Source organism: Mus musculus, chromosome 9 (genome assembly GCF_000001635.26).
Source record: "Mus musculus strain C57BL/6J chromosome 9, GRCm38.p6 C57BL/6J".
NCBI lineage: Eukaryota > Metazoa > Chordata > Mammalia > Rodentia > Muridae > Mus > Mus musculus.
Genome location: NC_000075.6, coordinates 60,138,273 through 60,150,626, shown reverse-complemented (window position 1 = coordinate 60,150,626; position 12,354 = coordinate 60,138,273). Strand labels below are relative to the sequence as shown.

At 45.8% G+C, this 12,354-nt stretch overlaps 1 protein-coding gene across 5 annotated transcripts in view; it reads left to right on the top strand.

Annotated features, from left to right (window-relative positions):
- Thsd4 (thrombospondin, type I, domain containing 4) overlaps positions 1-12,354 on the top strand; it is a 555,183-nt gene that overhangs the window by 371,487 nt on the left and 171,342 nt on the right. The window contains exon 1 of one of the 5 annotated variants that reach the window (NM_172444.4): positions 9,407-9,640. The exons of the other annotated variants lie outside the window; for them this stretch is intronic. Within the exon in view, the coding sequence (NP_766032.1) occupies positions 9,569-9,640 (72 nt within the window). The 5' untranslated portion in view covers positions 9,407-9,568. Of the gene's footprint in view, positions 1-9,406; positions 9,641-12,354 lie in introns of those variants that run through there. 5 annotated transcript variants of the gene reach the window in all.

Genomic DNA, 12,354 nt, shown 5'->3' with positions numbered 1-12,354 from the left:
GCTCATGGTACACATACATACATGTAGGCAAAACTGTCACATAGAATAAATCAATCTAAAACCATGTTTTTAAGAATAGAAAAACATGGGCCAAAAGCAACTTAGGGAGAAAGGGTTTATTTCAGTTTATAGCTTTCAGTTGAGAAAAGCCAGGGAAAGAACATGGAGACAGGAACTGAAGCAGAGACTAGGAGGGAACACTGCTTTCTGGCTTCCCAGTTTGCTTCCTTATACACCCGGGACCATGGATAGCAGTGACCCCAAATGGGCTAGGCCCTTCCACACCAAGCATTAACAGAGAAAATGTCCCACAGGCTTGCCTACAGACCAACCTCATGGGGACATTTCTCAATTGAGGTTCCCTAGTCTCTGATGGTTCCAGCTGTGTCAAGTTGACAAAATGCTGGCCAGCACACATAGCATGTTCCCAGACCCCAGGGATTAGGATGGAGACATGATGGCGGCTTTACTCAGTCTGGGATTTTTTTCTCTTATTTTTAATTGACAGGTAAAAAAATCACATATATGTATGCTCTGATATATGTATACATCATGGAGTGACTAAATCAAACTGTTGACATACTTAGTGTCTCATATTCGGGTTTTATGGCTCACACTGGAAATTTGCTGAGAGTATCTTTTAAGTATGTAATCTAACATAATCTGCTACTGTACACTATGCAATATTATATACAGGCACGACATACACTGTATTACTATATAACAGAGCCTCTTATAGACAATGAACATATGGATGGACACTTTAGATTCGTCTTGTGCAGTAGAAGCTAGAGGACCCATCTTCCTTCTTTGGAACATCACTGTCCCTCTATCCTGACTCTACTGATTGAGAGATTTCTTCACTGTGTGGGCTCATTTTGCCTTAAAGCATAGCAGAAGAATGTGCCAGTATCAATAATTAAATGATGTGCTGACTCTAATTGGGTAGGATTTTACTTTGGGGGCATACCATGCTTTATTCAAGCACTCTCCTGTGTCTGAGTGTCAAATCTGACGTTTCACTGTTGAAATTGCCTCTATGTGATCATACACTTTTAAGAGCTATATTACTGGCATGGCCCCTTTCCCGTGATATATTTTCTTAATTTTGCATGGAAGTCATTCACCCCTTTCAACCATCCTGGTTTTAGCTCTTCTTCCTTTTAATCCAGATCGTGGCTGTAATCTTCCGAGTCCTCTCCTGGCTTCCTTTCTTCATGCCTTTTGATTCCTCTCTGTACAACAGAGTAGTCTTTGCAAAATGCAAATCTGGTCCTAGGAACTGCCGCCCCTGCCCTTTCATCAGATGCTTGCTGGACGAAGGACAAAACTCTTTCATGGTGTGCCTCTTTGTCTCCGGCCCAAGCTGATGCTGGCCTCTTTCTTGCTCACTTTCTATTCAGCCACACCTGCTACCTCTCTGGTTGTCATAAAAGCCATTATTGCTCCCAAGGCAAGGCAATCCCCATAATGAGGGAGGACAAGCCCCTTAGACCACCACATAGCCTTCCTTTGCAGCCCCCGTAGCGTTGTGCTATTAGGCATATTTCTTGGATTTCATTAGCATTGTCTCCTGAGACAATCAGCTCCACAAAGACTGGAACTGCGTGTGTCTGGTTTGCTGATCACTGCATTCTCGGGTCCCATAAAAAGATCTGACATCTTAAGAAAATGAACAAGTGAAGTATGCATCTTACTCGGTATTAGACTTTTAATTCTGTTTATGGTGTGTTTGATGGGTGAGATTTTTTAAAAGGTGCATAAAATACGTAATTTTTAAAACTAATTTCTGACCTTATTAGAGCCGTGCATATAAGTCTTTTCCATATCAAGAATATAGAAATACTCACCCATCTCCTTAAGCAGTTTTCAGACTTGTTTTGTTTGCCTGAGCTCTTTAATCCACCAGAAAATTATTTTGACGTATGGTGGAAATTAGATAAGTAAGTTCATTGGCCACAATGGTTAGCGATGTCCCTAACCTTTTCCGTCCTTCCTTTCCTGGTTTGAACTGGCTTGATGATCACTGACCAATGCTCAGACATGTCTAGTTGGGGCTTGTCTCTTCCTTCACTGGGTGAATTTTATTTATTGTATACTGGCAATATGCTATAATATCTGGTGGGCTCATCTTAAATAATTAAATAATTAAAATAATACCATGTGCTGAAATTTGAAATAAGGTTGACTAGACAAAACTATCACTTAGTAGTGATGTATAATGATACATATGAGCAGAGAATACCTGCTGAGGATGCCTGGATGAGCATCTGCTTGTGCTATAACCAGCTGATGAGACCTGTTCTCTGAATTCCTGGTTCAGTAAATAAAAGGTGGGAAGCAGGTATTTGTATCTCTGCAAAGTTCCCTGAAGATTCTAATCCAGAAAACACATTTTTTAGTTTTTTGGTTTTTTTTTTTTTTTAGATTTTATTTATCTTATGTATATGAGTGCTCTATCTGCATATACACCTGTGTGCCAGAAGAGAGCATCAGATCCCATTATAAATGGCTATGAGCCACCATGTGGTTGCTGGGGATTGAACTCAGGGCATCTGGAAGAGCAGACAGTGCTCTTAACCATTGGATCATCTCTCCAGCCTCATAGAATACATTTTGAGACTGTACTTTCAAGCAAATTCTTGAGATAACAAATGTGGCCAACTTATGAATGGCCTCGCTGCCTTCTCTAAGGTAATTCTTTGTGGTCTCTAGAGTTAGGATGAACCACGGCACGTGGACATTGTCCTGTTGAGGTCTCTACTCTCGGTTCTGTGTCTCATTCCTGAACCCAGCTGAGCTGAGCCACATAGTCACCCTACCTTCTGTAAGCCCACAGAGCTGCCCTGCTGACTGAAGGTGCTCATACAGCCAGGCTTCGGGCAAAAACAAGGGCAGGGTGGCTCCCTTTGTTATAGGTGCTCATTATTTCCCTTGCCTTTAATGGAGAGAAGTTGCTAGAAATGTAACAGAACTGTGCTTTCCACATCCCAGCTCTGTGGCCAGTTAATGGCTCTTCAGTTCACACAAAGCAGGAGTTAATTACTAGCACCTGCTTCTCCCACTCCGAGTGAATGGGGCCGGCTTCCCTGTCTGACGGCCCCACCCTTGCCACTGGTGTATTCTATACAGTGTGTGCCTCTGTGAAGAAGGCTGCACCTTCCATCTTCCTTCAAGTGACATTCTTTGCAAGAAATAAAATAAGGTCTTTAGAGGGGAAAATACACTGTGAATTTATTCTTAGTAAGACAGAAGTGCATAAAATATAAACGATATGGTTGTAGATCTCTGTGCACTCTCTCTCTCTCTCTCACACACACACACACACACACACACACACACTTCTTGTCACTTAGGTGTTCCCTGACAGTGTTCTGGATGCTCCCCTGTCCCCTTTACCTTTCCTGCTTTCAAAGATGAACTCTTAGCCCTGTGCACTCATCCTACTGAAACAGGGGTGTCTGTGAGACCTTCCTATGCCCCCATTCCCTTCCTCAGCCCACCCTGAACAGGGCAGCCCCTGTGGAGTCTGAGCATGGGCACAAAGACACATCAGCTGTCACAGAGGGCCCACTCTGTGTTCCGTTAACAGTTACCACAAAAGATGGTAAATGCCACACTGAGAGTGAGCAGAAGGTGACACAGGAGCCAGGGTCCCCAGCCTCAACTGGGCAGGGGTCTGATGCAGTGTAACTCCTGGGAAAGGTGCTGCTTAGGCTTGTGTCAGTGAGTGGGACCTGCGTGTAGTAACTCATTGACTCTTTACTATTGCCATTACCATCACGCCATCTTTATTTAACAGTAACTAGCCATGTGTTTGTGCCTGAACATTCAGCGTGAAGGGAATATGGAAATGCTTGCCAATAGAAATTTGAGGTGGTTTAAAATTCCACTAATGGCCACACTGAAAAAAAAATGAAATGAAGTTCTTTAATATCATCCCAATGTTAACATTTACAGCACACTGTAAGTTGGACTCTGCACTTCAAGTGCTCAAGTCTCCACAGGTGACTAAGTATCTATCACATAAGAAAGCATAGATACACAGTAGTGCATCTGTTCCTCTCTCTTCTCCGAAGCTCTTCAGTCGCCCTCCCTCCCGTTAGTCACTGACGGCTCTGCGTGTGTGTAGCCGCAGGTGGTTAGTGCATGTATGAGCACTTAGAAGTATGTCCATGAGAGTCGGTGGGCGCTCTGCGGCACAACTTTTCTTCATCCCTTTATAGTCAATCTTAATGTTTCTTATCGTTACATAGGAAACAACATAGCGGTTTTGTTATTGTTGTTGTTGTTGTTGCTTTCATTGCTGCAGAGTAGACTGTGATGTTGAACTCTCAGGAACCTGGAGGCTAAGACAGGAAGATTGAAAACTCAAGAACAGACTGGTTTTGCAGAACAAAACCCTGTCTCAAAAACCACAAATAACCAAAAAGCATTGCTGCAAGTGTCTCATTTTGTGGATGTCACCAGTTGTCCCAGTTGTCCTTCCCAGTGGGCATTTAAATGGCTGTGAAAACTTACTGCATCCAAACTCTCTGACCTGAGTTGTCAGAGGCACTGAGCAGAGGGAGCTCAGGAAGTGAGGGTTGGAAAATGGCGTCCTAGAAGACTCTAACATGGAAGAAAGCTTGGAACCCAGGGACACGTGGTGGTGGTGGTGGTGGTGGTGGTGGTGGTGGTGGTGGTTTCTTGTGCGTAATGATGGCTGGAGAGTGGAGTGGCTATGGACAGAAGACTGGAAGGAGCTGGAAGATCAGAAGAGACTGGATCAGAGTTATCACTTAAGGAGTTTGGGTACCAGCCCTAAGGGAGAGCCATTAAAGAAGCAGGGGAGTGTAAATTATATAATTAATGAGCAAATGGGAGAAGACAGGCAACCTTCCATACTGGTGAATTGTCTATGTAGGAAATATAAGGGAAACAGAGAAATCATCCCAGAATGCCACAGTAGCAATTTGCTGCAGACAGGATCTACAGATAGATGTTAAAATCGGTAAAACTCTAAGAAATGCAATACTTGCCTGCCTCAAAACATCTCCTCTACATATTTACTAATTATAATGATGCTTTTTTAACACATACCCAAATATACTTTGAGACTTCCTTTCTAGGAAGTGGAACTTAATTCCACTAGACTTAGAGACTCATTTGTAATGAGTAGAATTTGGAAAAGGAAAGTAATAGTAACTTTTACCCGTGAGATATCTGGCTGTTACCACATTAGCCAAGTCCCAAGGTAAACACTGTCAGCAATGTATCATGTCAGTAGTTTCGCCCCTGGTGGATGTAGTCAGGTGGGCACATCACGTCCATGATATTGTTTCCTCAAACCTGTGATTCTGATTCTGGTTGGGTTCTAAAACTGGAAATGGAGATTTTTTTTTTTTTAAACAGGAAAAATCAGAAGCACGTCCACAGCTAACTTAATATTATTGCACAGTGTTAACATCTTAGTTTTCATAGCTGCATTCCAGCTATTTCAGATCCTAACATTGGAGAGAACTGATATTGTCTCCCTGCATGACTATTCTGTCCAGATTAAATTATGTTAGAAATTTTTTCAGGCCTAAAGAGGTTTTAAAAATTCAGATCAGCATGACAAGACTTGTGCCTTCCTGGCATTTTTGATGGAGAAGGGACTGGAAGAAGAAAAAGGGGTGACTTTTCATACTGAGATAACAGCAGACCTAAAGAGAGCAGGACAGCAGGGCTCCAGAGCGGTGGCTAGACAGAATCTCTGTGTGACCCAGCGGTGGTTTAAATAAAGAAGGAGGAGGTTGGGAAGACTCGTGCCACCGTCGGCCTCTGCAGTCACACAGGTAGCACCGCCATACATAGTGATGTCATTCTTGGAGCAATGACAAGAAACAGGAGGAAGACTGGGTTTCAGGGATGCTGGTCTGTTTTAGACCTGTTGAAGTTGAAACACACCAGGGAGATAGACCTATACACTAGACAACTGTGGGTCTGAAGGTCAGGGGAAAGTCCTGGCTGTAATTAGTCAGGGGCAGCCGTGGATGCGCAAAGGATGCTTGAGGACCTCCCTTGTGAAATAGTGAGCTGGCCCAGGGAGAGCAGACGTAGAAGGGAAATGGCTAGAACACAGGTGTCTACAGTTCAGCCCAGGAGGTGTCGTGGAGACTAGAGGATTTTCAGGAAAATGGTGGCTGTTGCCATTCTATCATTCAGAAATGAGCTCTGGAGCGTGAGGTGGACCAGTCCTACCATCTACCCATTCCCGTTGTATGGCACGAGACAAGTTAGCACAGTAAGGCTGTTGTCAGCACTAGATGAGTCACAGCCTGAATGTTGCTGTGATTACAGGTGCTCAGAGATTGTTGGATGATGAAAAAATAAGCAAGCAGGGCTCTCAGGGAGCCATGGAAGAGAGTGACTCAAAGAGGACATGCATGTCACCCTACTGTGATGGCTGGTATCAGAAGGTGGGAAATGACGAGCACTGGCCAGGGGTGAAGACTGCCTGAACCTTTGCACATTGCACATAGAGAAGTCAATGGCATAGCCACCTTGGAAAACTGTGTGCTTGGTTCTCAACAAGCTAAACATTGTGTGGTGGCATCTGTGTTGGCATGTGCTGGCAGGATACACTGAAGAGGCAGCATCGGGACCATGAGTCACCATCGGATCCAGCAACTCTGCTCTCAGATTTAGGTCTAGACAAACTGAAAGCGGGGATTCCGGTACATACTCATAAGCCTGTGTTCTCTGGAGTGTTACCGTTGTCAAGAGGGCATACAATGTAGTGAATCTATACAGCTGATTATTATCCTGCCTTTTAAAAAAATGAATTGATGTACACCACAGCATAAGGAAGTTCTGAGAGCAGTACACTATGTGAACCAAGTCAGACAGAAGGGGACAACGTGTGTCATTCCATTTCTGGGAATAGGCAGAGTCATAGAGATGGAAAGTAGATTGGGGGTTACCAAGGACAACGGGAATAGGGAGTTGTGCATGAGCACACATAATTCCTGTGGAGGATGATGAGAAAGTGCTGGAAACAAATAGTTACTGCGGCTGTGCAGTATTGGGAGTGTTTACAATGCTGCTCAATTGCATAATGAATGGTGGTCAAATCTTGAGTTGGGTATCTCTCACCATGCATTCCCTTAAAAGGGCATCATGGTTAGCGATGCTGAGAAGTCACAGAATGGCTAGAACATGACCTCTTGTACTTTGAGATGGTGGGGCCACTGGTGACATTTCCAGGCCTTCTATGATGGGGGTGGGGGGAGTTGCCAGAAATCATCTTGCAGAATTGGAGAAACAACCTCAGCTGGGAAAACCACTTGCCTTGAAAGCCTGAGGGCCTGACTTGGGATTCCCAGAGCGCACATCTACAGCCAAGCATGGTGATATAAGCTTATAGGCTCAGCAGCAGTGGGATGGGAGGCAGAGGTGGACAGATATGTGGAAGCTTGAGGACCAACCAGCCTGGCCTGCTGGGCAAAGTTCCAGGCCAACAAGAGACTATTTGTACAAGTAAAGTTTTACTGTGACACAGCCACATCTATCATGTGTGTATCGCCTGAGACTTCTTGTGTTCATTATGAATAGTTAAGTAGCTGCCCCAGACACGACCATATGGGCTGCAAAACTGAAAATATTTACTACCAGAGCCTCTGAAGGGAATTTCCCAACCCCTGGCTAGGAAACATCCCTGGTCATTTAAGGAATTGGGCTTTCTAAAATAATGCCTGTACTTCTGGCAGGCTACTGAGTCAGTAACACTGCCTCTTAGAAAAAGGGAGCAGAAGGGACCTAGTGCGGGCACATGACAATGAATAGGAAGGAAGAGGATGCAGAGGCAAAAGATAAAATAAAGTAAACCCTATTCATTTCTTTCTTTCTCCTTGCCGCATTCCTTGGTCACTGTGGGCAACCCTATAGCCTGAAGAATAGTTGTTGAGGATGCTAGGGTGGGACCATGGGAACCCCAAGTGTTCTTGTCAGGAGAATGGATGGAAAACAGAATGGTTTATAAAACCTGACTCTCGGGCTCAAGTGGCCATGGAAGTACAGTTTGTGGATATGGGGACCACTGCATCCTCCGTTCTCTTGATTCTCTGGAAAGGAATTCTAAGTGCTTTCCATGCAGGTCCTCCTAGAAATCTCACTGGTAATATGTCACCATATGGCCAGTGCCAGTGGTAATCAGAGGCTGCAAACTGTAGTTAGGCTCACCGGTTCCTCTTTTGTGCAGAATAATGCCTGTAACCCAGGGCTTTCAAGTGTTTGTTAATTTACTTTCTGGGGTTGAGTTCTGAACTTAAATCAGGCCAAAGACAAAGCCTGGCACTTCCAGAACTTCTATGGCACAAATTGTGCCAAGTCATGTGCCTATGTGACCTCTGAAGTATCTTTCTGACCATTGGGTGACATTTCTCCATTTCACAGGAGGGACCATCACGGCTCAAGGGTGTTAATTATAGAAGTGGGTTTTGAACCAACACATGTCTGATTCTAGTACTGGAGCTATTTCTACTGGTCAGATGCCACCCTGTTCTCCCTGGCCACCAGTACCCTCAGAATGCTTTTGTGTGCCTTCATAGGCAGAATCCATTACTTGGTACATTGCAACCCACTTTGGACTTTGAATCATACTATTACAGAACAAAGCTGATGTTTGGAGTTCTTCAGGCTTCTGCAGGTCTGTGCAAACCTCTCTCCTCCATGTGTCCCCCAATTCCACTCTGATGGTCACTCTGAGTCTGCTAAGAGTCTCCTTACGCCTTCTTGACAACACTACCACCCAGAGTTCTCTTGTCCCCACTTTACACCTTATTTTTACACCCTCTACAATAATTCCTTAATATACTGGTTTAAGTACCACAACCCAGGAATGCAGCAGAAGGGGGACACAGTGGCTCCCCGTTCACATCCATTCCTGGTCATATGACAAGCAAGTGGCATGCTGGTGACTACTTCCCATGCTGCCTTTTGATGGTGGTGTCTTTGCCTAGATTTCTACAACTATCAAATGGATGGAAAGGGGAATGCAGAAGCCATCCACCCACCTCTTGACTTGGGGCCAGTGGGAAAAATAAACTATATCCCAGGGCTGGCAACTTGTGCATGCCCCGGGTCTCCTGGCTTCTCCAGTCTGCCTGCCTGCAGCTCCTCCTGCTGCAGCCCACTGCCTCCTGCCTGCCTCAGTGGAGGAGGCAGAGCCATCCCCCTGCATTCATTCTGAGTGCTTACCTTGGACCCCTTTTCATGAATGAGGCCAGATGCACGCTCCACATTGATCATTTCTGTCCCTCCCCTTTTCTGCTTTCTGTTAAAGGCAGCCCCCCAGCTCCCAGCTGGCTCCTGTCCCCTCCCCCAGCCAGGAGAAGTTATTACATGAAGAGATCAGCTTACCAGTTTTCTTCAGAGCAGAGGCTGAGCTCAGAGCACGGGGTAGTACAGTGGGGGAAAAGAGCCAGGGAACCAGCGCGGTGCCTACGGAACTCCAGGCTGGAATCCCTGAGACACAAGTGCATCTGCTAGCGTTAGCACTTGGCAGACGGAGTCTCCTCCAGGGTAGCTTTGACTCTGGATAATAATGTTTGTCAGCTACCTGTTATTAACATTGTTCCACACTGAGACAGCAATGTTAGCAAGACCTGGGGGAGAGGTAAGCCAAATAAAATATCTTGTCAGAAGTTATATTTTTGTCAGCATTAAATTTCCCCTTCTGTCTACGAAGAGGGATCGGGGAATAGGTTTTTGTGGTGTGTAAAGAATAATGCTTTCTATGACTTTGTTTTAGGTTTTTCTTGCAGGGAAATTTCTATTCCTCTTGAAGGAGCCTATGCTTTCTAAAATCTCATGCTGAGCCTGTCCACGCAGTTGCCTCCCTGGGGACCTGCCATGGCCTGGGTGACAGATGTCTAAGGCATGCATTCTTCTTCTGCTGTTTTCAGGGGTCTGGGGGAATGCGTGTGAGATTCCAGTAGGGTCTGGTGCTGATGCAGGACGACGGACACTGCTTTTGAGGCTTTTCTCCTCTTGTGTTCAGAGAGAATCTGCATGGGTGAGAGATTACCTTTCTCCCCCTGCCCTCATGCCGTAATTTCTCCTCCTTCTCTTTGATGTGCATGGGTAAACCTGCAGTTTGCTTTCTGCCGTGGGTGTGGAGGGGAAAGAGTGGTATGCCCAGATCTGACAGGGGAAAAACAGAAGGGCATGTCTTAGTGTCTGTGAGGACAACTTCTTATCGATCTGGCTCCTGTGTTTGCTGGGTATGTTTCTGGATATGACCGATACCTCCAAGAGACGGTCTTGATGGGAGCAGAGTCTGGAAGTGTTAATCACTGAGTAGGGAGGAGGGAGCACTTAATGTCTCCACCCTGCCCTGCAAATGAGCGGGCACCAACTTTGAATCTTCCTCTACTCCTTCACTTCTAACTCGGATGGAAATTCTCAGAGACAAGAATAATCCAAATGCAGCCTTGCTCCTGAACCCGTCCTCCTCCTTGAAAAGCCTAGTGACTTTTACGTCTCTATATCTTTTAAAAGGGCCACAAGGCCACTTCCCGGCTTTGCCTTTTGTTTGCCTTGTCAGGGGCCAAGAGAACCCTGAAAGCTAATGTAATTGCTTCTTCCCCTAAGCGTGCTTCCGTGCTCCCGGGCGTGCTCCCCAACCCACGCCCATGCTGCAAGGCTGGGGTGGTCATTTGTCCCAGGCTGCCTGCCTGTTAGTTACCCAAGCCCTCTGCGCTGTGCTGTGCGTAGCCTCTGGGGGAACAGAGCTCTTGAGAGAGAAGCGAAGATGCCTAGTAGATTAGAAATGCTGACCGCCGAAAGCAGACCACTGGTCTCTGCTTGAAGTCAAAGTTTGCGACTTCCCTGTTGATTTTTTTACTGTGTGGAGTAAATGACAAATGGGCCCACCTCATTCAGCCCAGAGCACTTAAGCAGGCGAGAGGCAGGCTCATGTGGAAAATATTTCTATCACCGCTGCCGACACATCTGGTCAGGGGAGACCTCCATACTGGGCAAATCACAGCACTGTAGCAGGCCCTCCGTGGTGCGCCAATTACTCTTATTAACAGCAAGGCAGAAGGCAGCTTCGGTTACCTGCCCACAACTGGCTCCCGGAGAGGGCCACTCTGGAATGCATGTCCTGGAGCCTCTCACACAGGAGGGACATGGGAAGCAGAGCACACAGGCATGCCCTTACCTTGATGGTATAGAGATAGCACCGGGTGCTCACTCAGGAGAGTGGGACCAGACTGGCTTTGGAGTTCAAGTATGTATGCTTAATACAACCAGTCAGAAGACCCAAATAGGGTTAGTAAGATGTCTGTCCTGCCACCACCACCCGCCCCCCCCCCCCGCACTACACAGCTGTACCATATAAAGATCTCCCCATGCCTCCTTCTTTTTTTTTTTATCTCTCCTGCACGTGTGTATGTGTGTGCTTGTGTGCATACATGTAAGTATGTGGATATTTCTGTGCACTTGGCTCTGTAAATGCCTGCACTACTAGGAGATGCTATCATTAGAATTCCTTTCACTTGTTGGAAGCGAAATGATGAGGAAGGAGCATGACTGAGCCCCCCACTCCTTAAAAGAGAATGTTGTTTATAAAGAGCTTTGAAGAATGTGGCATTTTATAGGGGCCTCTCTTTTATTGCCATGTTACCCACAAAAGCATTCCCATAAACATTCAGTGGCGTCCCTAAGTCACCACAATTTTCTTTCCTCCTGCCCACCAATGGGTTTTCATGCAGGTTCTAATTATCTTCTCTTTGGATGCTCTTTAAAACACACAGGAGGAAAGGAGGAAAGGGGAGCAGGCGTTGTCCATCCAGGCTGCTGAGCTGGCTATGTTCTCAGCCTGGGATTGGGAGCCAAGCAGCAGAGCTGGGACCAGTTGTTGTCTTGGGTGTGAAGTCTTTGCAGATAATTGGGGGCTTGAGTAGGGGAGGTACTTGTTGGTCCAGGACAGAGCAAGCTGGTATTAGGTCAGTGTATTAACTGCAGGGGGTGGGGGGAGGAGGAAGGTGGAGGGGAAAGCTGTTGCTGCCTTTGTTTCCTGGTTGCCTTGGCATTGAACTTAGAACCTTGGGGTCACTAGAATGCCTTTAACTTTGACAATATCAGAATAGAAACCATGTATACCTACAGACATCAGTGCATCCTCTGAAGGACTGTAAAGTACTTGAAGTCATGCTGGATTTTCAGTGCATTTTTAAAAAGTGTTTGTTTTTATTTGTAATTCTGTGGGGTGGGATAGACATCTGCACATAAGTGTGGTGCCCACGGGAGCCAGAAGAGGGCGCTCCTGAAGGAGGAGTTACAAATGGTTGTGAGTCACCTGACATAGTATGAGGACCTAAACTC